At 49.0% G+C, this 25,964-nt stretch overlaps 1 protein-coding gene across 1 annotated transcript; it reads left to right on the top strand.

Annotated features, from left to right (window-relative positions):
- The first annotated feature begins 252 nt into the window (after positions 1-252).
- Positions 253-19,455, top strand: LOC111839507 (voltage-gated potassium channel subunit beta-2). Its single transcript, XM_023803470.2, has 14 exons — positions 253-1,823; positions 7,440-7,483; positions 7,778-7,815; positions 7,922-8,001; positions 8,301-8,345; positions 8,558-8,602; positions 8,981-9,024; positions 9,883-9,969; positions 10,059-10,144; positions 10,696-10,816; positions 13,734-13,828; positions 14,271-14,391; positions 14,551-14,639; positions 16,030-19,455. The coding sequence occupies exons 1-14, from the start codon at positions 1,537-1,539 to the stop codon at positions 16,117-16,119; spliced, it is 1,272 nt and encodes a 423-aa protein (XP_023659238.1). The 5' UTR covers positions 253-1,536; the 3' UTR covers positions 16,120-19,455.
- Positions 19,456-25,964: the final 6,509 nt, after the last annotated feature.

Raw genomic sequence — 25,964 nt, 5'->3', positions numbered from 1 at the left:
ATTCAGTTTTATTTCACATTTGCGCTTTCTCCGTCGCATTGCCATTTCCTATAGACCTTCCGTGTCAAACACAAAGGTTTGCCAATGCAGATATGACACCTACAATACCCATATGGACTAAGTTCGGCAGAGGGACACATATTTATAAATACGAGAGGTTAAAACGGGAAGGGGGGGCTAAGCGGCAGATGACAGTGTTTAGGTAAAAAGGGAGTGGTCTGTGCCGAAGTGATGCTTTTTACCGTGTCTGCGTGCGCCCGCGCGTGTGTTTACAGGCTGCCGGTCTGTCCGCGTCCGTCAGTGCGCGCATGTGTGCGACTGCGGCTCGCCGATCTCGAGACCACCGGGGGGAAAGGGGAGCATCGACTTTGTCTCATCGCAGCGTCGGATCCGCTTTTCTTTAAAACAAAAACGGGGGGGGGCTCGCTTTCTGGATGCAACAGAGCTTTTTCTTGCGCGCATCGCGATTAGAAAGAGGGTAAGAGAAAGTGGGAGTGTGGGAAATGCACGAGAAAGAGAAGTAAGCAGGTGTTTTTTTTGCCTCTCTCCCCGCAAGCACCGATGCAGCATATGTTGCACGTCGGTGTTTCCGCTGGCTTGCCACACAGCGGCTTTTTCGGGATGTGCGCCTGTCGCTCCGTATCGGTGAGGCGACCGGCGGGCTGCAATTAGGCGACCGGCGCGCCACGTTTTCTTAATCACTTTCATTAGTCCTTTTCGGCGCTACTTTCGCGATGTTGCAGTCTGTCGGGTGCCGTCGATGGCACCCAGTTTGACGCCAAGCGACGGCCCGCGGAGAGGCTCGCTCGATCTTTAATACGATGAATATAGTCGCCGTTAATCATAGCAGCAGGAGTCCCGGCGGCGGAGGTCCGGCGCTGCGTTTACCGAGCAGTGAGTCAGATCCGTGTGTGCATGCATGTATGTGTGTGTATGCATGCGCGTGACAGTCACTGTACAGAGCGTCCCTTTAATGCCCGTTTAGCGCGAGACCCGTGCCGCGCGCCCGCCCGCGAGTCAGTGTGTCAGTCAGTGTGTCAGTCAGTCAGTGTGTCGCCTGGGCAGCGGTGCCCCACGCCTGAGGCAGTTTCTGGGCAGACTCTGTTGCGCTGCGAGCGTGGGAGCGCTGCGATCCACTTGGAGCAGTTCAGTGCGGTGCGTGCGGCTCCCCAGCCTCGCGCAAAATTAAAATAATATCTGCAGAATTCACGGCCAAGACGGCAGGCATGCCGGCATGGGGCCGGTCTGCACCGGAGCTCTGAGACCTCCGCTTAACTCGCCACGCCGGAGGTAGGGCTGTCTCTCACCGGGAGGCGTTTCAGGCGCAGAAAATCTGGACCCCAGCCAGCGCAACTTGTGGAGAATAGGTCCGACTGCTTGGCCGGCACCTTTCGGCCGCAACTGGGACCAGCAGGGCAGCTCCACCTCGATTTGAGAGCGGGTGGAGTCGGGGAGGAGCTGAGCGGACCCTGGGACTCACCCTCCCAGTCGGTGCAGGAGGACTGGATCTGAGGCACAGGGGCCAAGGCGTCCAGGATGCAGGTGTCCTTCGCCTGCACGGAGCATAACCTGAAGAGCCGCAGCGAGGACCGGCTGTGCGGCCTGCGCACCGCGCCGCCACCGGGGGGCGGCAGTGGGAGCGGTGGGGGAGGAGGAGGAGGAGGTGGGGGCGGAGGGAGCGGGGTCGGAGGCCAGAGTGGAAATGGGCACCACGCGACCCAGGGGCTGAGCAAGCCTAGGGATGCGGCGGCTGCGAGGAATGCGCCCCAGGGCCACGCTCACATGAAGGAGGCCATTGGAAGACACAGCAGCATGAAGTACAGGTGAGTGGGCGGGGCTTGGTTTGGGGGTGTGACTTTCCCTGGGGCGTGGCTAAAGTTCCCTAAGGGCAGAAATAAGCACTGGAACACTGTACTGAATCACTGGAACACTGTATTGAATCACTCTCGTACCTCAACATGCTGCAGTTTGACGGCTTTAAAAAATGCTTCCTCTGCATTTTATGTGGACTGTGAAGTATCGTTTAAAGAGACCTGACAAACGTGGGCTGGCATGTCGACCATAACCGACACGGCGAATGAGTCACTGCTCCTGAACGGCGTCTTTATACGGCCTCTTCGAAGATTCATGACTGGTGGAGCGCTCGGAAATCCCAGTGACAGGCCCGGCCGCTGTCCCAGTCCTCCAGTGTCCTCTATACGCCTTTCGCGGATCCTTCTAGGCCGAAGTCCCTGATGTCCGGCCTGGACCTTGTGGGACGCCTCCGTTTAGCTGCAGGGTGGGAAGTTGTTCTTGGAGGGAGGGGGGCGCTTGTGCGTAAGAGAAAGAGAGCGAGTGTCCTTTGTCTGTTTTTCCTTGGGCATGGTGATCTTACAACATTAAAATTTTCCATGAAAAAAAAAAACACACGAGTCTTCCTCTCGAAACGCAAAGCTCCCCCCTCCCCGGCCAACCAGGGAGGGAGTCCAGATTTAATTCCAGCCGTCCTTCAGATGGTCTTGTTCCATGTCGTCTTCCCTCCGCATCGGAGCGTCCGGAAGTGTATGCCACGACATTCCCATCACTGTGTCTACCATGTGACTGCCTGTGGGCGGGGCTTATGCCCTTCCTTCCTCCTAGTTGAGGAAATGGCGACGGTAATTCATTTAAGGGGCACCATGCTTTAAATGCACCATGATCCTGTGCCAAATAAGGATGGATGGATGGATGGATGGGTGGACGAAGGGATGGATGGATGGATGAATGGCACATCTCCACCCCTCCGTTATCAGTTTTCATTAACAGTGTGGAGGTACCTTTCCCCATGTCCACCTGTCGACTACACCTGCTCTGCAGGGCTCGAAGCCGATTGGACGACCCTGGGTTCAGATGATCAGCCGAAGGTGGCGGCTTGGGCCCTTGCCTGCCAGGTCACGGCGTGCGGCACTTTTACAAAAGCAGCCGCTTCGGAAACAGCCTGATTCAGCAGGAAGTTCAGTCTCTGGTTCGTTTGTGCCCCATAAGACGAGGCATGCTGGGTAATCTAGGGCCTTGGACTGAAATGAAGATACGATGACAGTAAAGGCAGGAAAAATCTGTATAAAAATGAAAGGTCATGTGTCCAATTTGTGTAGTTACATAGCACCTTTAATTTAATTGAATTTTTTCTGTAAAATTAGTTCTTTAGTGGACGTTGCCTTAAGCAATATTAAGTTCATCGTTTACCCAAATCTATAGTATATTAAAATAATTACGGGCAATTGCCCGGCTAAACGTTCAATAGCACAACCCCTTGTGGGATTTGACCCAGCACTTGCTTGGCCCGAAAGCCGGCTTGTCAGCCACGGCCACCCGCTGCTGGCCCTGGGAGTGCGTGACAGACTCTGGGGATTGCACAATGAGTGGTGACCTTGACGGGGCGCAGAAACCAGCAGCTGCAGGATTACTGCTCACAATGTGGATCCGTCCACCCGCCTGTCGTTAGCCTCCGCTAGCAGCGGCTTATGGGGGCTTCATGAGTGTTATGGCAGAGTCACTGACTTCCTAATTAGTAGGTTGTGGGTTCAGATCCCCAAAATGTCCATCAAGGAACATAACTTACTCCCTTACTGCAATAAAAGTGCCACAACTTGAAGTGTAAACTTAGTAAATTGCTTTTCGATTACGACATTAAAAACATCCCTTTTAAATGTTATAATCTGTGAATAGACTGGATTTCTTGGGTGACCTGACACATTCCTGACTCTGGCTGCCTGTTTCCTTCATCGCCATGTCCTGTCAGGTCACCATCGCCTCGTTGCTGATGCAGATTGCAGATTGCAGCCTAATTGCAGCCTCTCTGGGTTCATTTCGGCAATCGCAGCCTCCCAAGCCACTTACTAAGCCCTGGTCGGCCTGTTTGCAGCCTGTTCTTGTCATGCATGGTTCCGATCCCATCTGGGCCCCTGTTCATTAGTAGGCTCTTTTGGTGATTAGGATTACGAGGACCATGATTATGTTATCGGCAGGGTAAGGGCTGTGTTTTGATTCCCCTGTGTCGTGTTTTTTTAACCCCGCCCCGGAAACTTCTGTCTAGTGCAGGGGGGAGCCGGTTATCTCGGATAATCATGGCTTGAGCTATGCTCGCCCCCTGCCCCCCAGCTCTTATCTTCACTGCTTCTTAATTGCTTATGCTAACGAATTAAAAGGGGCATTAATCTGGGCTAGAATGTTTCGCGATCCGGGTCTGGCCAACTCTCTCTCACTCTCTCTCTCTTCCCCTTCGTCGTTCCCTCTCTCCATCCCTCTCTCTCTCTCTCTCTCCCTCTCCCCGTGTGCCTTTAAGTAAATATCATTGCGGTGCATTGCAGTATTCTGGGCTCGCCGTGCGTGTTTGGGTGTCTGTGAGCGCGAGGGGGCGCCCCGCTGTGTTCATGTGGGTTTTGTGTGTCCTTGGGGGCATGTGCATATAGGGTGGGGGGGGCGCGTTGCCGTGTTGCGCCGTTTCCACGGTCACTCCTCCCTGTCCGGACATTCCGGAACTCTGGGGGGGGGGGGTGTTTTTAAGGGTCAGATACCCTGTCTTTGGGCAAGCCTGAGTGGGTGTGGCTAACTCGAGGGCACAGACACAGACACACACACACACACAGACACACACACACGCTTTTTGTCCATGCCCATTGTACCCAGCCAGTGTGACCCCCGTCTCGTCACGCCTCACAGAAGGACAGTCTGGTCCATGTTCACGCAGCAGGAGCTGAGGGGGGAAGTGATGTCAGTGCCAATCACTGGCACCAGGGGGCATGTGTGTGTGTGTGTGCGTGTGTGTGTGAGAGAGACACACTCAGCCCTGATCACAAACAGACACACTCAGACCCTGTGGGGGGTGTGATGAGGGGGGGGGCAGGGACTCTGAGCACCGCTAGAAAGTTATGCGCTCAGAAGGGAGACCGCTGTGGTGCTTGTATTGTTACGCAGCGTCTGTGGTTGTGGGGTCGCGTCCTGGGGTGTGCGGAGGGCCAGTGAGTGACTGGCACCTTCTCCAGGGAGTACTAAAAGCTATCAGCTTGAAGGGTGGTGACAGTCGGAAGAAGTGGGATGGGGGGGGGGGTGGGGTACGAAATCCCCTCCCCACCCTCAGGACAGCTGGATTCACCTGGGCCAGACTCTGCAGAAAAGCTGTACCCCGTCTCCACGGCAACACGTGTGACAGCTGTGTCTGTGGGCCCCGTCCGCCCCTAGGGGCCGGACTGAGGGTTTAGGCGTCCGCGCGGCTGCCTGTCCCCCGCGGCACATGATGGGTTCACACGCGTGAGCGAGTGGCCTGCCCGTCCTTTTGTTAGTTTTTTTTTTTTTGGAGTGGGGGGCTCTTGTTGGAGAAATCCCTGGGCTTCATCTGCGGGAACGGGAATTAAAAGAGAGCAGGGAGTGTGTGTTTGGGTGTGTGCGTGTGTTTCTGCAGGTGGGTTTAAATTAAGCTGACCTCCCTCCCAATAATAAAAGACCAAAAAGGCGCAGATGAAGCCCCCCCCCCCCCCCCTGCATCAGACGGCTGCCACTTTCTCTTTTCTCTCGACAAGCTGAGATTTTTGTGATTAACAGAGGCGGAGTCTCTCCGCGTTGAGTCGGTGAGCACAGGGGACTGGCAGGTGCTGGTGCAAACACACACACACACATATATACACACACACACACACATACACACACACACACACACACATATATACACACACACACACAGGATGCTCTCTTCCCAAAATAGCCCCACGCTGAAAACCAAACGGGAATAGTTTTGGGGAGGGGGGTTTTTGTGCTCCGACAGTATGTCTCTTTTCATAGAGCTGCATGGGGGGGTCAGATGAGCTGAGTCTGGGGGTGCAGGGATGTTTTTCTAGCTGGGGTCATGTGACACGTGATGGATTGTGGGTCATTCAGTCCCAGAACAGAACAAACAGGCACCAGCGCAAACTGGGAAAGTGTCAAACTGGAAGCTGTCTCTATAAAAACAGGGAGGGGGGGGGTTAAGAGTTGAATTTCCCCAGCAGTGGACAGGGACCTTGGAGTGTTTGTGTCAGATATTACAACGTGACGTGTAACAGACATTTATTATCGATCTCCCCCGGAAGGGGCAAGCTGTCAGACTGCCTGCCGTATGCAGTACCCCGAGCTTACAGTGACAGGCGGTGGCCTCAAGCGTCACGGGTCACTTTCGGATATCTGTCGGCCCGGTCGATGAGTCAGCAATCCGCGCTAACGATGTGTCGGGGTCATGTCGGGGTTAATGAACCTGTTCTAATGAAGTATGTTAAACACACATTTATTAGTCTCGGACGTGCGTAAGGTCTGGTGTGGTGGGTCAGGATTTTGCATCCTTTTGCTCCACCTCAAGAAGATTCTGTGCAGTCTGGGATCTCACTGTGAGATTACATCAAATGCCTCGCTGGTGTAACAGTCAGGGATTAGAACCTGCAACCCTATGGTCATGAAACCTGGCAGAGACGACCCGAGTGACGACAAGTATTAAATATTGCCATTTGTTTTCTGTGTGGGAGCTCAGCACTGCAGACTCAGATCTCCGGGGGTTGTGGGTTCAAATCCTATTTGTGGTCCTTTAAGGTTTTCGTCCTGCAGATGTGTGTCCTGTGATGGACTGGTGTCCCCCGTCCTTCTTGGACAGGCCCCAAGCTCACTCCGACATCTGAGAGACGTGAGATTGGGCACCTTCGCGAGCCGCTGGGCCGGGCGATGGGCGTGACGCAGCAACTACATGCGGCGTGTGAGGGTGTTCAGCAGCCTCCGATCTGGGGGGGGGGCGTCGTGCTGCGGGGCTTAGCATGTAAAACACAACAGGAAGACGAGACGGGGCAGCGGGTCGGATTATCGCTATGAGGACAGGAGATGCTTGGCAGGGAGGGGACCTCTGGTGGGGTGGGGTTATGTCACAGTGAACACACACACACACACACACACACACACACACACACAGGGTATGCAAATACTCTCTGCTACCTGTGGACCCCACAATAAGACCTGTATCTTCGGCCACAATTCTGAAAGTTCACGTGATGATGATGATGATGGTGATGAAGGTGGGTGCCTGGTCCGCACCGGGAAGGTGTTTTAGGGGTCACTGCCTGGAATAGTTGGCCATGCGTCACAGTGCCTGCAGAGCGGGGTGCCAAACGTGTGCTTCCGTCCGGCGTGCCAGAGCCCCGCCTTCCCCGCTGGCATGGGGGACGGGACGCGCCGGTCCCCTCCAAAGCCCAAGCGTGACTCAGAGCGTCCTGCCAGATGCTTGTCTCGGACGCTGCGTCCTCCCGCTGAGTGCCTGCCCCGGGTTAAACGCCCCCTTCTGGCTGATGTCGGCCGGGGGTGTGAGCCAAGTGCGTCGACTTCACGCCAGAGACGATAAGCTCCCCACAGTTTCCACGGCAGCGTGATGTCAACGTCGACGCTAACTGTCTCTCTCTCCTTGGTCCCAGGAACCTTGGGAAATCTGGCCTGCGTGTGTCCTGCCTTGGCCTGGGTGAGTATGCACTGCAGCGCCACCTGGAGGCAAGAGCACAGTCTTAGGTGCCCATTCATGAAGGTTTATTTGCACCAAGCACTGATGAAACTCTTGCTGTATTTTATTCTTCAGATTGATCGTGATTCCACATTCTTATCCCACTTTTACTCCACCTTTACCCCACTTTTACTCCAGCTTTACCCCACATTTGCTCCACCTTTACTCCATATTTCCTCCACTTTTACCACACCTGTATCCCACCTTTGCCTGTAGCCCACATTTACCCTCAACTCTCAATCTCTGTCTTCTCAGGGACCTGGGTGACCTTTGGATCACAGATCTCGGACGAGGTGAGCCAATCGGAACGGAGTGTGTGACCCTGTCAGTTCTGGGTGTCGAACCTGATAAGCCCCTCCCTGGCTTTCTGAATTTACCGTGCCCCCCCCCACCTACCAGATGGCTGAGAACCTGATGACCATCGCCTACGAGAATGGCATCAACCTTTTCGACACGGCAGAGGTGTACGCCTCCGGAAGGTGCGTCTGTCCATTTACGCGCCCCCCCCCCCCTCCACATGGCTTACGCTAAGACAGGCCACTAAACAAGCCGGCGTCCCCCTCCCTGCACCCCCCCCCCACATCCTGTCAAAACCAAGCCGGCAAATAGGACGAACGCTAACGCGGGATTCCTGTCGCCGTGACAACCCTGTCGCGGCACATGCACCGATATCTCGGCCCCAGTAAACACGCACCGAGAGAGCGTCAAAGGGCCGGGCCGGACGCACCGACTGCGTCGCCTCTCATTATAAAAGCTGCCTCCCTGTGTCTCTCCTCAGAGCTGAGATCACCCTGGGCAACATCATCAGGAAGAAAGGATGGAGGTGACGACTCTCCCCAATTACCGCCGTGACCGACTCGTGTGCCTTCACCGCTCGTTCGCATCCGATCGCATCCGCGGCTCCTCCGTTTTCCGGATGCGGCAAACGGCCGCTGCCGCTCGCTGCAATGCAAGCGAGTCATTAGGCTGGTGTGCAGGGGAATAACTGTCCCCCCTCCCCCCACCCCCAACCCCCCCCCCCAATCTGTCTCACAGGCGCTCCAGTTTCGTGGTGACCACCAAAATCTACTGGGGAGGACAGTAAGTGTCTGCCACGTTTCAACCTGGACCTCCACACTGTACGGTTTGTGGGGCCTAAGACCGGAGTATTATGGGATGTAACAGGCATGGCTGGTGGGGTACAGCGGCCAGGTCTGACACGGGACAGTCAAGGAAACTGTGGATTGAAATACAGGGAATGCAAAGAAAATTTCTGGTTTGATCACTTTTCCTAAGAAGCAACATTTTCTCCTATTATTCCTGGAAAATGTATATAAAAAAAAAACACAGATAAAAAGTGAGATCTAGTTCATCTTGATAAAATACACGCCCGGAAGGACCCCGATTTCACAAGGGTTAGGGGTCCTGACTGTGGAGGTCTTTGTTTGCTTGGCTGACTGTGCCCATGTTGACCTGCAGGGCGGAGACAGAGAGGGGGCTCTCCAGGAAGCACATCATAGAAGGTAGGGGGGGCCAGAATGTTTGACTGATCATCATCATCATCATCGTCATGCAGTCCTGGGACTTTCTTTAGCATAAATCCATTCGATGTGATGAACGTTTGCACCTGGAACCCATAAAGAACGTTCCTGCCATGTTGAATTAACGTTGTGATATCATTAGTGCATGGTCTGGTGTTCTGGAGCCAAAAAGGCCGCAGTTTCCACACCTGGTGGGGGGGGGGGTGGGTGGCGTTGTTGTACCTTTGAACACCTTGTTAACCTTAAGCACATGATTGGCTGTCTTGCTGTATATATGCTGTGTGCGGCATGTGGACAGAAGGGAGGTAAGCAGGAAGAGCAGGCCCCCCTGCCAGTCCCGCCTTCCACTCTGCCAAATCTCATCTTCATTTTCATTCCCCCTTCATCACCCCCCCCCTCGTGAGTGTGATTGCAGGGATTAAAGGCCTTTGTCCGCGCACGCACAAGGCTCAACATGGAGCCCCCTCCCGGGACTGTGACCCAGTTAGAGCCCCTCCACCCCCCCCCCCCCCCCGCACCAACTCGCTGAGCGTTGCCCTGTGTACACCGTGTGGACCTTTGCGTGTGCGTGGGTGTGTGGGCGCGTGTGTCATGCAGCACCTGTCGTCAGACACCCCAGTGTTTCTGCAGGACCAGAACAAATTGGCTCGTGTCGGAACATGTATCGTGGGGCACAGCTGGCTGCCGGGGTGGCGGGGGGGGCTCTGCTCTACACTGCCACCTGGTGGCGGGCCGGAGGAACGACAGAACATGATCATAAATAGGGACGTTATTAACATTGTGGATGCCACTGATGGCCACGGTGACCCCAGTGTTGTTGTGATGTCATCACTGGCTCAGGTTTGCGGGGGTCCTTGTCCAGATTGCAGCTGGAGTACGTGGACATTGTCTTCGCCAACCGCACTGACGTCAATAGCCCCATGGAAGGTCAGTACCCATGTACGCCATTCCATTAACTGCGCGCTTGTGGCCTGTGCCCTTCTCTGTGCCAGCTACCGTGTATGTGTGCGTTGCAGAGGTGGTACGTGCCATGACCTTCGTGATCAACCAGGGCATGGCCATGTACTGGGGCACCTCTCGCTGGAGCGCCATGGAGATCATGGTGAGCCCGCGGGCCTCCTGCCCGACCCGGCTGCTGCCACCTTCCGCAAACCTCTGCCCCATTTTAATCAAGCGAAGCCACGAGACGCGGCTTAGAATAGCGCAGACAGCGGAACGGCGGTAGATCGACATGCGCGGGGTTTACTACCAACATGCAGGTGGAGTCATGCGTTACATATTTAGTCCAGTAACGGTGAATCTATGAAGGAGACTATAGTGTACAGCTCAGCTGCGTTTACCACCACTCAAACTACATTTGTGTGGGGGCCCCCTATTGGCCACAACCAGTCACTACACTCAACATTAAATAATCCCTTATTTAGATGTTGAAACAGCATGTTCTGCTAACAAGCTAGCTAGTTATGATCTTCTAGCTCTACTTGCTAGCTATTTATTTAATTTTTGCAACATCTACGGGGGTGACTTTTCGAGTAGGTCCCCAGAAAGAACAAACTTGTCCCTGCCAGTAACAGCCACCATACATAGTTACCCTTTAACGATTTGGTCCGTCAACCTTACTGCATTACTGCGTTTTGGTCTTCCCGCCACCAGGAGGCGTACTCTGTGGCCCGTCAGTTCAACCTGATCCCACCCGTGTGCGAGCAGGCGGAGTACCACTACTTCCAGAGGGATAAAGTGGAGGTCCAGCTGCCTGAGCTCTACCACAAGATCGGTCAGTCATTCAAGCCCGCTGCTGTTGATCCTTAGTCGTGGTGACATGCTGGAACGCGACAGCGCCGTCCTCACCAGTAGCCCACCGGTACAGGAGGCCAGAGAAGCTTCTGGAATCAGTTTCAGAGAAATCGCATTAATCACTAAATGAGATCAGTCATTAAGCTTAATTACAGCAGCTCCCCCCGTGCCCTGGGTCTGTCTCACTGACTTAGCGAGAGCGGCGCAGTAACTCAGCCCGATTGTCTCTCCGAATCCCGCCCGCCGGGACTCGCTTCCGACCGGTGAGCACCGGCGCATTCACGGAAACAGTTACCATAGCGATATCTGCAGTCTAAACCCAATCCAGAGGCCCCCCTCCCCCCCCTTTATAATTTCTCGGCGTTTCGACTGTAGGGCACTTTCAACGACTCCAACACCGAAATACTGCACAGCGTTTAAGGGGCCTGATTTGCTGGCGAGCATCTCGGCACCGAGAGAAGACAGCTGTCCAATGCTGAGGCCGATCTGCCCCTCAGATGTGGACTCCAGGTTCTGCCATGTGGTGGCGATATTGCATGTACCCTGCAATAGACCACCACCCTTTTCAGGATGTACCCTGGCATTTCACGCAGTGCATTATGGGATATGCTGCAGGCTCACCGTGATCTGTACCGCATGTGGAAGACGGGTCAATGGCGGCTCGGGAAAATACCCGAGACTGGCTTTCTTTTCTTTGTTTAATTTTTCTGTAATTACTTTTCTTAGTAACTGTAGAAATAATTGAAGACTCCGTGGAGCAGGATTATTTATGACAAGGCGGAGGGTTAAATGATGGGAAATGTGCTAATCTGTTTGTTTTTGCGAAAAGGGGAAAAAAAAGGGCGATTCTGCCCCGTAAAGGTATTTCAGAAACATCTCAAAATCAGAATCGGAAAAGCTTATTAATCCCAGAGGAAATCGTTTATAGACCAGGATACAAAAAAGTACAATGAACAGTATAAAAATATATAGATGAGTAAAATGGATTTAAATAGATTTCAATGGATTTAAATTAAATACTACAAGATATGTGAAGATGAGTCAAGGCAGAAGTATCCATATCTATATATTGCACATGGTAGTATTTTACCGGGCATGATGTTTGCCTAGGTAATGACTGGTTGCTATGTCCTGACTGGAAATGCCGGCCCCTTAATCACTCCGAGCAGAATTCCAGGCTGCATCCGGTGTGGATTCAATTCGATGGCAAACGCGCGGGGCTGTCTGACCCACGCAGCTCGTGGCAGTATGAAGGGTGCAGGCGGGCTGCAAGGATGCGATATAGTCCGACGTCGATTTTATTAAGTGGGTTACCCGAGGTGGCGGGGGGGGGGGAGGGAGGTTAGGATCAATCACCATGGTAACAGGGGAGCTCATCCATACACAGCCCTGTACCACTACTCAGCACCAAGAAGCAGTACAGCCCCACATCTATCAAATAAGCACACTGGAATATAGTACAGTAACAAATATAGTACAGTAACATAAGTATTAAACAGTAACAAATATAGTACAGTAACATAAGTATTAAACAGTAACAAATATAGCACAGTAACATAAGTATTAAACAGTAACAAATATAGTACAGTAACATAAATATAGCACAGTAACATAAGTATTAAACAGTAACAAATATAGTACAGTAACAGAAATATAGTACAGTAACATAAATATAGTACAGTAACATAAGTATTAAACAGTAACAAATATAGCACAGTAACATAAATATAGCACAGTAACATAAGTATTAAACAGTAACAAATATAGCACAGTAACATAAATATAGCACAGTAACATAAGTATTAAACAGTAACAAATATAGCACAGTAACATAAATATAGCACAGTAACATAAGTATTAAACAGTAACAAATATAGTACAGTAACAGAAATATAGTACAGTAACATAAATATAGTACAGTAACATAAGTATTAAACAGTAACAAATATAGCACAGTAACATAAATATAGCACAGTAACATAAGTATTAAACAGTAACAAATATAGCACAGTAACATAAATATAGCACAGTAACATAAGTATTAAACAGTAACAAATATAGTACAGTAACAGAAATATAGTACAGTAACATAAATATAGTACAGTAACATAAGTATTAAACAGTAACAAATATAGCACAGTAACATAAATATAGCACAGTAACATAAGTATTAAACAGTAACAAATATAGTACAGTAACATAAGTATTAAACAGTAACAAATATAGCACAGTAACATAAATATAGCACAGTAACATAAGTATTAAACAGTAACAAATATAGCACAGTAACATAAGTATTAAACAGTAACAAATATAGCACAGTAACAGAAATATAGTACAGTAACATAAATATGGTACAGTAACAAATGTAGTATAGTAATTTAGCAGTGGTAATTAAGAATAGAAAACTTAGTTTTAATGAAATGCATTCATATATTATTGTGTTATTATAATTTTTGTTATTAACATTGATAAATATTAGCATAATTAAGATTCAAGATTCTGGATTATTTGTCTTGGCCACGTCAGTGCATATTAATCCTTATTTGCACCATCCGGTCAGTAGCATATAGGATTAGACAGCACAAAACAAGATAAAGGCACTGATGGACATCAAAGCGGTGACACGATTAGGTACTGCAGAGGTGTCTGTGTGATAAATATGAAAATAAATAGAACGGCAGAAACAGAAGATGTGGTTAAATAAATTACATAAATGCAAGATTAATGAAAGATGTGGTTGAAATAGAAAATAAGGAAAATTGCAAAGTGTATTATAAATTATAATCCTGAAATATATTATTCACAGTAAGAATTAAACAGGAAGTATATGGTGTTTCTTTAAGGTGTTTTTATGTGTGTGTGTGTGTGTGTGTGTGTGTGTGTGTGTGTGGCAGGTGTGGGAGCGATGACCTGGTCTCCCCTGGCCTGTGGACTCATCACAGGAAAGTACAACGACGGCGTCCCCGACAGCTCACGGGCCGCCATGAAGGTAAGAGGCCCATCAGCGCCCCCTGGGGGCTCCGTAAGATGAGTGTCAGGCCGCACTTCATCTGTAGGTGCGGAGCTCAGCTTTGCCGGTCCATAGTAGCACCCTCAGTACTTTCGGGCTTCAGGATAAATCATTACGGCGGATTCCCACAGTCAGAAAGCCTCTTTGCTGTCAGCGGAAACACATTCTGCTGGCTTGCATGAATTAATGGGAAGCGCACTTTGTGGAGACATTGTTTAGTACTGTAATTATACCGATTATTCATTTGCTGACTGGAACCGAAGGCACTTTTGAGTACAGCAAAGCATGTAAGCGGCTCCTCTGGTCCTTTTAATGCACATTCGTTACACCATAATTTATCTGTTGGGCTTTATTGTTATTATTGTATGCGTTCGTGTGAGGAAGGGCTGTGTGCTCTTAAAGAGAGTGTGACGATTCCTAGGGATACCAGTGGCTGAAGGAGAGGGTTAGCAGCGAGGAAGGGCGCAGGCAGCTGGCGAAGATCAAAGAGCTCCACCTGCTGGCCGACCGGTTGGGCTGCACTGCTGCTCAACTGGCTATTGGTACATTACTGAGTGTGTTTCCATGCTTGGATGTGTATGTGGGGTCTAGTTTGAAATGTTAGCGACATTTTGCTTGTGTGGGTGTGCAGCTTGAATCTATATATTTTGTTAGACTTTGTAGTAGGTGTGTCACCACCGTTGTGCCGTTTCATCTGGCAGCTTGGTGCCTGCGCAGCGAGGGAGTCAGTTCTGTGTTGCTGGGCGTCTCCAGCACGGACCAGTTGGTGGAGAACCTGGGCTCCCTACGGGTACTGACCAATTACACCTTACTGTTTGGGGGGGGGGGGGGGGGGAGAGATGGAGGGAGAGAGAGGAGGAGTGAGAGAGAGGGAGAAAGCCAGAGAGAGGGAGGGAGGGAGAGATGGAGGGAGAGAGCGAGGGAGAGAGTGAAGGACAGAGAGAGTGAGGGAGAGAGACAGAGGGAGGGAGAGAGAGGGGGACAGAGATGGAGGGAGGGAAAGAGAGAGAGGGAGGGAGAGATGGAGGGAGAGAGCAAGGGAGAGAGTGAAGGACAGAGAGAGTGAGGGAGAGAGACAGAGGGAGGGAGTGAGAGGGGGACAGAGATGGAGGGAGGGAAAGAGAGAGAGGGAGAGAGACGGCGGGGGAGAGAGAGGGAGGGAGAGATGGAGGGAGGGAGGGAGAGAGAGCAAGGGAGAGAGGGAGAGAAAGCGAGGCAGTGGGAGAGAGTGAGGGAGAGAGAGAGCAAGGGAGAGAGAAAGAGGGAGTGAGAGAGTGAGGGACAGACAGACAGACAGACAGACAGACAGACAAGATAAGATAAGATAAGATAAGATAAGATAAGATAAGATAAGATAAGACTTTATTGATCCTGGGGGAAATTCTTGTGCACACAGCAGCGAGGTACATCAAGATCAAACAAACAAACATGGAGTGTAAAACAAGACAAAGTGCAAAGACAGTGTAACCACAGGTAAACTGTGCAAACAAAAGCAAGTACAGTGTATAAACAAACAGAACACCCCGAAAATGAGTATTTAGGGAATAAATTATATAAATTAAGGGATGATGTATGTGCAATTAAAAGATTGACAGGCAGGCAGGCAGACAGACAATCAGACAGACAAACAATCAGACAGACCATTACAGTGTACTGACGTAAGTCCTTCTGGACCTCCTGCGATCAGAGCGGAGCAGAAGGAGCTCAAATATACTGTATAAGATACAAAATCACACACGTCTATCTAAACCACTGCAGTGAAAGTGCAGCCGCTGTGTTCTGGCTCTTGCCACATGCCGCACACGTGGTGAAATACATCGGCTCACATGCACGACATTTCCTTCAGACGTCTCGCGACGAACTTCGTTAAGGCTCTCACGGGCCCTTGGATGCAAGTCGATGGCCGACTGCATCGTGAATTTGTGACTGATACCTTCTTATGGGCTGGTTAGCGCCAGTGACTGAAACATTCACCGATCAGCACTGCTGAGTTAGCGTGCGCCACCTAGCGCTGTACAGTAACCCGCCTCCCCTGCGATAAACCGCAGTAGCTGTACGTCAGACTCGCAGGCCGCGAATTCACCTACTGGATAATGGAGGTATTACGCGGTTGCCTCTCGGTTAGTCTCAAACACGAATGACTGACTCCGTTTCCCTCTGGCTTTCTGTCCGTCTCCCAGGTGCTTTCTCAGATGACCCCTCAGACATTGAGTGAGATGGACTCTCTCCTGGGAAACAAACCTCATTCCAAGAAGGAGTCGCGTGCGTGAGGAGGCCCAGAGGCACACAGGAGGGAGCGAGAGAGAGAGAGAGAGAGAGAGAGAGGACGCCGAGGGGGGGGGGGGGGCATCCACGTCGCTTTTTAAGCCCCTCTGAGTAGCGCTTGCCTTGCATGTGTTTTCGAAACCACGCTTCCTATAGAGTACTGCACCCCACGCACCCACCTCTGCACGCCAGCGGGCAGGAAGACCTGCGCACGCTCGGCCACCCATCACCTGGAAGTCCTGGGTTTTTGGGAGAGAAAGTACCGGAATCGGGATGTTTGGCGGTAACAAGGAACCCTGGAATGTTCCGGAGGCTCAGCCTTATGCACCCACCTGGAATGGCCGAAATGGTCTGGGGGTGGTGGTGGGGGGGGGGGGGGTGTCACATTGTTTTTGGGGGTTTCGGAGGGTGTAGGGGATGAAGTGAATACCCCCATGTGGGTACAGTGAAAGTTTGTGGCTGTTTTTAGGAACAGTCCCCCCCCCCCCAGGCTTCAGCAGCAGGTACCACTTGTCATATTTTCCAAAGAACATCCTGATCGGTTCTCCCTCATTCTGGCCAGATGTCAGACTTCACTCCAGACTGGCAGTTTAGGTACCTTGTCAGAAAACTTACCAGCAAAACAGTTACTTAAGGGTGACTGTTTGGAACTGAGACAAAGCCAGCAAGCCAGAGTAGACCTGTACACCCCTTTACTGGGGTAGATCAAGGAAGGCAGTACTGGGTTTTTTGATTAACTTGGTCAGATGTTTTTCTCCTGGTGAATAAGGATGTTGCGCATGTAATTTTATATACTGAGGGTAAGACATTATGAACTGGGCATAGGTGATCATAATTTGATTGTCCAATTTTAAGTCCAGACCATACACACAATTTTGTTTCCTTGTTTTGATATTTCTGCATTCCTAAACCATTCTTATGGCATAAAGGCTGTGCTTTTGCTGTGTCGCTGCGGATGCTGATAATCGTGAGATCCTGTAAGACACTCCTGCCCAATAAGAGACCTGCCTCTCACATGACTCAACTGCTACCATGGCAACACAGCCCGGAGGGGTCAAGAGGTCAGCTTGGGGTCACCAGAAATTGGATCTTTAACAGGAACCCAGAACTCCACTGTATTCCCAACCAAAAAACACTTCACTGTTTACTGAAGATCAATTACTTCATAAGTAGGTTCTTCACTGGCAAGCGTCTGGTAATGGCAGTAATCATGAATTATAATATTAGATAGACAAGGCGGTGGGTCATGTGGAGCAGCTCAGTTTAAGGGTGCAAAGTGGTGGAAAATTTCCAGAAACTTTCCATTTCATGGGAAGTTAAGCTGGAAAATTTTGGAACTTTTCCAAGTTGGAAACTTTCCTTGGGAAGTAACAGGAATATATGGGAATTAATGGGAAAAATCCCAGAATTTTGCAACCCTACTTCAGTTTAAATGTTCTTTTTTAAAAATATGCCCTCTAGTGGTAGTTCTTGGTTTTGCCTCATAGGTATAAAATGTGCATCAAGGCAGTGAAATGGAGACAGAGCTGGATTTCAGCAGAAGGGCAGTATGGAGGGGAGTGAATGGGATATGAGTTTCTGGACAGGCACTGTGCTGTCTAACCTGTTATCCACCTAAAGACCAAATGATTCAGGGGTCATTTATGTATTATTACTTATGGTTATTATTAAGCTGTGTTAGAAAGACTGAACATTCATTTTGTATCTTTATATTTGTCTGAAAAGTTTTTCTAGGTCATAACGTCATCTGCAGCATGTATGTGCATTAACATCATCACTGTCTAAATGTTGACTGTTGCCACAGGAAAAAAAATAGCTGTTGTGAGATCCTTCTTTACGTTGGCCAAAGAGGAGCTGCAGCATGTGGAGTGTTTTGGTCTGAATCATATGTGATGAATTTCACTTTTTATGATGAAAAGCATAATTGTTCTGTCCGGAGTGAGATCTCATCATTTCATCAAAATTTGTTCAAATTTTCCCTCACATCAATACTGGTAATATGGGAAGATATTTTTTTTTTTTTGCTGAATGTTGGTCTTCTGCCATATTTAAGTGTTGTATGATGCTTTCATTCCTGTTTAGATGATATGCTGCTGCACTGTTATAGAAAGACCACACAATGCAAAGGTCTGTTGTATGAAAGAGGTGATTTTTTTTAAATTGTGTATTAATAAGCAAGACAGTTGAAGTTCTTTTATTTTTGCCCACAATGGGGAATTCTGTGTTGATTCCTCTTTAATGAAAAATCCAATACTGATTTTGAAGATAAGGCGAAATAATTGTGTCAGCCTCAACGGACTTCTGTGTTTATGACTTATCTTCTGTGCTATCCCTTTAATGCACAATGCCACGAGGCATTCGGGCACGCACTTACCTGATGTGTAATTACACAGTAGAGAAAGCTTGGAGGAGAAGTGATGAATTGCACTGATTGGGGTCTCACGGTTAATATACTGGAGGGGGGCAGTAGGAAATGCCCTACCTCGTGGGTTCCTCCGTCCAAGCTGGCACCAGAAGACCTTGGCGGTTTATGCAGATCCCCCATCTTAAATTCACACCTCCTCGGCTCCTCTGAGACGCCAGCCTTCTAACTCATTAACATTTTTTAATGGACCTCGTCCCCTAGACACTGCCACCGCTCCACGTTTTTGGGCCACACTGAAAATTGCGTCTTTTAAGAACTACACGGAATCCTTTGTTTTTCCTTTTGTTTTTGCGACTGTAATCCTTGGTTTACTAGCAGTTAACCAAATCTGCCTCACGGTGTCGATCACTGGGCCGACCAGGTCCGGCACTGTGCACAAACTTTTCATCCCAGTGTTAGTGTAAGTGCCGTGGATTGCAAAAGCGGTCTGGACTCCATCATAAGGACAGTATTTCCCCACACGCCTGCCTTTACCGGCCAGGAGGATTTTTACCCATAATCCTCGCATCCAACCACGTTAATTTTTTTGGTCTAGCGGATTTGCCTTTGGCGCACCTCAGAGGGATGCTACTTTTTGCTCGGACGAGCAAAGCATCGATGACTGACGGAGAGATGGACTGAGCTTTGCATTTCCACTGTTGGCGTGGTATTAAGCTAGCGAAACTGACGATCAGTTAGCCTCTGTATATAAATGAATTGCACTCCTAACTACTATAACATTGCCTGTTTAACTTCTATATTACGGTCTTGCAAAAGAAAAAAAAGAAATCAGCACTGTATTGAATGTACTTTGCTTGCATTTAAAAACGATATCAGCTACGATTATCTTCTTCCATAATAGAATTCCTGTGTTATTAGATAGTTGTAGAATAACAATTAATCAAAACAAAACAGCCAGATAAAAAACCCTACATTTGTTGAATCTCTCGTTTTTGCCCCAGTGGAATTATGTTGCTGCTTTTTTTCTGTCGTGTCAGCGATTTGCTTCCTGACTTTATTTTTATTTATTTGAGTGCGTGGTGCGCGTGCACGTGTGTGTGTGTGTGTGTGCGCGCGCGTGTGTGTGTACATGGTTTGGGACAAACCATGCCCAGAAAGTTAGGAAAAATTATAGGGACACTCATGGAAACTGGTTAAATGACTCAGAAATTCTTATTCAGCCGTTGCTGGACATGATGAATTAATCATAGACGAGACAATTATCCGTCTTTTGCTTTGCTTGAACAAATAGCTACATTTACAATGCGGTGTGCAGTTCTATAACCCCGCACCACTCATACACACAAAACCACCCACGTTAATGGACAATGTGTTGCCCATCTTACTATACCGTAAGTAGCAGTTGTCGTTCCCTTCATATTCCATCCATCCATCCATCCATCCATTTTCCAACCCGCTTATATACTACTGGGTCGCGGGGGGTCCGGAGCCTATCTCGGAAGCAATGGGCACGAGGCAGGGAACAATCCTGGACAGGGGGCCAGCCCATCACAGGGCACACTCACACACCACCTTCATATTCCATACGTATATTTTTTTTACACACCGATAAATAATATGCTTCATTATTAATACTTTGCAAAGAATTTAAATGGTGCCAGAACTCTGATCAGCAATATATGAAGCATCTGCTTACCGGCTGTGTCTGGATTCTGATTAATTTCCCTGCCTCACCAGCAATTTGTTAGGCGACGGGGCTGCTCGTACCCGTGACGGTAATGAGTCGATGCGCTTTCACGGGTGACTGCGCGCTGCAGCCGAGGGGAGCCGTCTAAGCTCACCAGCGCCGGGGCGGTGCTCGGCTGCACGGAAAGCTGCGTCTGAAGTGCAAAGCTTAGCGTGCACGGCTTGCTAGAGGTCGGTCAGTCCCCTTCAGCGGTGGACATACAAATTAGAGGGAAACAAATTAGTCACAAACAGCGAATCTTCTCGCGAAAAGAAGCGTCTGTGAATGTGTCTGTCTGCTCACGTTTAAAGCCCGAATAACAGGAAGAAAATGTTTGTGATTGGATGTGTGCACCAATGATAGCCACCAGGAATGGCTTTTATGAACGAGGTTTGAGTCGGGAAAACTGGACAGGATGGAGAAAACATGTGCGTGTTTAGGTAAGAAAAAGGAGTGCGTGTGTGTGCGCGCGCGCGTGTATGTATAAAACAAGACGTTTGAACAGAAAGTTAGACACTGTGGGCAGCTTTTGCAGCGTTAATCTGAAGATGCTAAATAAAGTCTTCCTGATCAAATTCATACCGCTGTGTGTCATATTCCTGTCACTGTCTTTGTTTCACAAAATAACTGAAATTCCAGCTGGTCGACAGGCTGCACATGTACTGCTATAGAATTTCTCAAGTAAGTAAAGACAGTGTATAGAATACCAGTCAAAAATCCTTCAGGTCCTTGCCAGCAGCATCCTATTGGCTTTTAATGCATTCGCTTTTTTTAGTTATATTGTTATTGACCTTATGGTACAAAGCCTCGAGGCAAAGAAATAATATATTAATATTAAATATTACAATGACCAAGATAAGTGTTCAACATCTCCAAATTTTGACAACTTTTGGAGTCTTCAAATTAGCCCCTTTTTGCTTCGATGACAGCATTGCAGACTTGGCATTTTCTACTAGCCTCCCTGGAATGCTGCTCCAACAGTCCTGAAGGAGTTTCTGCAAGTTCTGGGCATGAACATCTACTCCTACGCATCACGGCCGCCGCGCGTTTTCTTTGTTCATTCCTCGTCGATCCAACTCATCCCAAACCCGCTATACAGGATTTAAGTCGGGGGATTGCGGGGGTCATCAGTCACAGCACAACGTCTCTTTGTTTGTTCACAGGGTAGCCTAATATTTACTACATAACCTTTGAGGTGCGCTTATGGTTATTTTGTTCAATAACAAATGATTTTTCAATATACGTCCAGACTTTAGACTGGTACTGTGTAATAATTATTTGAAATTCTGACAAGTCTACAAAGTCCTTCATAAGAACATAAGAACTATACAAACGAGAGGAGGCCATTCGGCCCATCGAGCTCGCTTGGGGAGAACTTAACTAATAGCTCAGAGTTGTTAAAATCTTATCTAGCTCTGATTTAAAGGAACCCAAGGATTCAGCTTGCACTACGTTATCAGGAAGACTATTCCATACTCTGACTACATGCTGTGTAAAGAAGTGCTTCCTTAAATCCAGTTTGAAATGTTCTCCCGCTAATTTCCACCTATGGCCACGAGTTCTTGTATTTGAACTAATGCTGAAGTAACTATTCGGTTGAACAGCATCCAAACCTGTTAGAATCTTATAGACCTGGATCATGTCCCCCCTCAGTCTCCTTTGCTTGAGGCTGAACAGATTTAGCTCAACTAACCTTTCCTCGTATGACATTCCTCTAAGACCAGGAATCATTCTTGTGGCCCTACGCTGCACCTTTTCTAAGGCCGCAATGTCCTTTTTAAGATATGGTGACCATACCTGCACACAATATTCTAGGTGAGGTCTCACCAAGGAATTGTATAATCTTAGCATTACCTCCCTTGACTTAAACTCCACACACCTGGAGATATACCCCAACATCCTATTGGCCTTTTTTATTGCTTCCCCACACTGGTGAGAATGAGACATGGAAGCATCAACATACACACCAAGGTCTTTCTCATAATCAGCTACCTTTATTTCAGTAGGTCCCATAAAATACCTGAACTTTATATTTCTGCTCCCTACATGGAGTACCTTACATTTGTCTATGTTAAATTTCATCTGCCAGGTGTCGGCCCAGTCACTAATTAAATTAAGATCCCGCTGTAGCTACTGAGCCGCTAGTTCAGTATCTGCAAATTTCACCAGTTTACTGTATATTGGTGTCTATATCATTTATGTAAATTAGGAACAATAATGGTCCTAAAATTGAACCCTGCGGTACCCCACTATGAACGCAGGCCCACTGTGACATTGTGCCTCTGGTTATAATTACATCCAAAGATGCTTCTCCTTCATTCACTTTGGTGAATGTAGCTTTAGCCAGGAAGAGTTGATGTCATCAGGCGGTATCCAATGATCATTGGGTGTTTCAACCCTGAACCGCAACACCCTCAACATTGGTGGGTCAGCAGTGGTGGCCAAATCACTGCCCATCAAGTCCCCCTGGCTTCCAGCTAAACTCCTCTCTCCTGCTCCATAACCAGCAAGAAGCTCTCTCTGCTGCCTCCCTCATCCTGCGAACAGTCATCTTTCTCTCCCTCCCCATCACCCCAATGGCTGTAAGCATCCTCCATACTGACTGGGCGGGGAATCCTCTACAGCCGACCTCGACTGGGAAGAGCCATGCCTGCCAACCTTTCCCCCTGCAGTTCTGCAAGAGATCCTGGTATTTGGCGCTCTTTCTCTCAAACGCTTGCTCACAACCCTCTTCCCATGGGACTGTAAGTTCGATGAGGATGATCTTCTTTGCCTCTTCAGACCACAATACTGCATCTGGCCTCAGGGTTGTCTGGACAACCGGAGGGAATTGCAATCTTTCCCCCAGATCTACCTTCATTTCCCATGATTGGGCCTTTTGCAGCAGATTGGTTCTTGTGGTTACTGTAGTTGGTGGCTTTTGACCCGCTCTTACAAACTTAATTGATGGTATTGCTCTCCCATTTGGTTGATGTTTCTTGCGTCTCTCTTGCTCCAGGGTGTTAGCGAGTGTCATGAGCACCTTGTCATGGCGCCACCTGTATCTACCTTGGGCAAGTGCTGTTTTACACCCTGACAGGATGTGCACCATGGTACCCCTGTCCCCACAAAGCTTGCACAGTGGATCCTCTCTCAAGCCCCACTTGTGCAAGTTTGTCGGGGTTGGGAGTGTGTCATACACTGATCTTAACAAGAATGAGATACGGAAAGGTTCCAATCTCCACAGATCTCCCCATGTGATCTTTCTCTTGGGTAGGTCCCACTTGGTCCATGCTCCCTGGGACGCTAGCTCCACTGCCCTTGCCCTTCGTCCTTCCTCCTCCAGGTTCCGTACCTCCTCCTGGATCATAGCCCTTCTATTCTTGGATCCAACCTTTCCCCATTGCTGGATATGGGAAGTTCCAAGACCCTGTCTTCCTGTGCACGGCGTTCCCATGATGTCACGTAGCTTCAACATACTTTCAGCTTGTGCAACAGCTGAGTCAGCTGCCCACTTACGTCCTGACCTTGTAAGAATACCTGCCTTCCTGATTTGTTCATCCTGGGAGTCTCTATATGTCATTATGACTCTGCACTTTGCAACCTTAAATTCCTCCACCACGGATGACAGAGGAAGTTGGAGCTGCCCTGATCTTATGTAAAGGCCTACTGAAGTGAAGCTTGGAGGAATTCCCAGCCACCTCCGGAGATACTTGTTGATCTTTCTCTCCACTCTTTCTACGCTTGTCATGGGAACTTCATACACCGTTAACAGCCACATGAGCCTTGGCAGCAATCCATGTTGGTAAAGCCATGCTTTGAACTTCCCCGGGAGCCCTGAATTTTCGATCTTCCTCAGCCATTCCTCTGTCTGCTTCTCTGTACTGCTGATGTTGTTCCTGTCGGTAAGTGTATCATCGAACCACTTCCCAAGGCACTTAATTGGATTTTCCTTTATCGATGGAATTACCTCCCCTTGCACATACAGCGTGACTCTGTTTGTCAGTTTGCCTTTCCTGATCACCATGTACCTGGATTTCTTTGGCTTAAACCTCATTCTAGCCCACATTGCCATGTGGTCCAGAACAGTTAGTACCCACCTCGCCTCCACATGGGTTGTGGTCGTCACAGTAAGGTCGTCCATGTAACCTCTTATTGGGGGTTGTCGGATGCCCGATTGCGTTTTTGGGCCTCGGTCTTCCTTGCCAGCAGCTGTTATTATGAGGTTCATTCCCATGATGAAGAGGATGGGGGAGATTGTACAGCCAGTTACGATCCCTTTTTCCAGGTTTTGCCACTGGGTGGTAAAGTGGCCTGTCTTGAATCGTAGCTGGATTCCGCCAAAGTAACTGATGATCAATCCCTTGATGTGCTGAGGTATGAGATAATGGTCTAGTGCTGCATGGATGAGGGAGTGAGGGATTGATCCGTAGGCATTAGCCAAGTCCAGCCAAAAAACGGTCAGGTTGCCGTTGCTGGCCTTGGTCTCCCGGATTATCTGACTGAGAACTCCAGTATGTTCCAGACATCCCGAGAAGCCCGGGATCCCCCCTTTCTGGATAGCGGTGTCAATGTATCCATTCTCAGTCATGTATGAAGTCATCCTCTTAGCCAGTACAGAGAAGAACATCTTGCATTCTACACTTAACAGTGAGATTGTTCTGAATTGGTCGATGGTTGAGGAGCAGCCTTCTGCCCTTTTCCAACATGGTGGAATATTGCCCTTCTTCCAAATCCTCTGGAACAGCTTCCATAGCCTCCGGAGGAGCTTTGGGCACTTCTTATATACCTTATAGGGTATGCCACTTGGGCCGGGGGCAGAACCTGACCTGGCCTTCTTCACCACCTCTTGGATTTCCTTCCAGGATGGTTCGCTGGTGTTGAGCTCCTTTACAGGTGTATCAATACTGCCAATATTTGGGTTGGCATCCAGGACCTGGTTTCTGAAGATGTCATTGTGGGTTTCTCTCAAGAATGCCTCCACGACTTCTCTGGGGTTGGTCAGCCTTCCAGACTTTGCTTCACCCAGTAGGGTTCTGGTGAATCGGAAGGGGTCTTTGGTGAACTGAGATCTTTTGTTCTCCCTATCCTTCCTTCTTTTACGAGTGCTTTCTGCTCTTCGGAGTCTGCAGAGGCGTTCTCGGAGTTGATTCGTCAGGTCCTTGATGCCTTCTCTTTCGTAAACCGTGGATCTTTTGAACTGCTTATTAAGCGCCTTGATTTCTTCCCTCAAGCGGTGGATTTCTCTTTCTCTTCTGCTTGGTTGGTGTACATCCCTGATGTTCACCTTCTTATCCTCCAATCCGAATCGCTCCCTTGCCAAATTGTACGTTATTGTTGTGAGAATGTTGACTTTCTGCTCGGCTGTCCCTGCTAGTGTGGCTTCTAGCACTTTGTCGAGATCTTGGTCTAGTTGGTTCCATTCCTTGGTATCGCCCATCTTGGGCCATTTAATTCGCTCCCTCGCAGGGTGGGTTTGGCTCTCTGGGGAGGTATTGGAAGAGTCCTTCCTGAGGTCTTGAGGTGACACAGGTGCTATAACTACTCGCTGCTTCCTATCTGTTAACCAGTTATCAATCCAGGTCGCTACAGTTCCTAAAATACCTGTCGCTTTGAGTTTAAGTGAGAGCCTCTTGTGGGGGACAACATCAAAAACCTTTTGGAAACCTAAGTAGATGACATCATAGGCCTTCTTATCATCAACTTCCTGAGTAGATACTCTTGCTTTATTCTGTCATCATCAGTTATTTTCCATTTCTGGAACAAAGCCCTTTTCCTCC

This window comes from Paramormyrops kingsleyae, chromosome 24 (genome assembly GCF_048594095.1).
Source record: "Paramormyrops kingsleyae isolate MSU_618 chromosome 24, PKINGS_0.4, whole genome shotgun sequence".
Lineage (NCBI taxonomy): Eukaryota > Metazoa > Chordata > Actinopteri > Osteoglossiformes > Mormyridae > Paramormyrops > Paramormyrops kingsleyae.
This window is presented reverse-complemented; position numbering and strand designations above follow the sequence as displayed.

What these genes read in the sequence shown, in the direction of transcription:
- LOC111839507 (XM_023803470.2), top strand. Translation starts at nt 1,537, where the DNA reads ATGCAGGTGTCCTTCGCCTGCACGGAGCATAACCTGAAGAGCCGCAGC. An exon ending in GATCACAGATCTCGGACGAG is followed by an intron (nt 7,816 to 7,921) that starts GTGAGCCAATCG and finishes CCCACCTACCAG; the next exon opens with ATGGCTGAGAACCTGATGAC. An exon ending in GAGGTGTACGCCTCCGGAAG is followed by an intron (nt 8,002 to 8,300) that starts GTGCGTCTGTCC and finishes GTCTCTCCTCAG; the next exon opens with AGCTGAGATCACCCTGGGCA.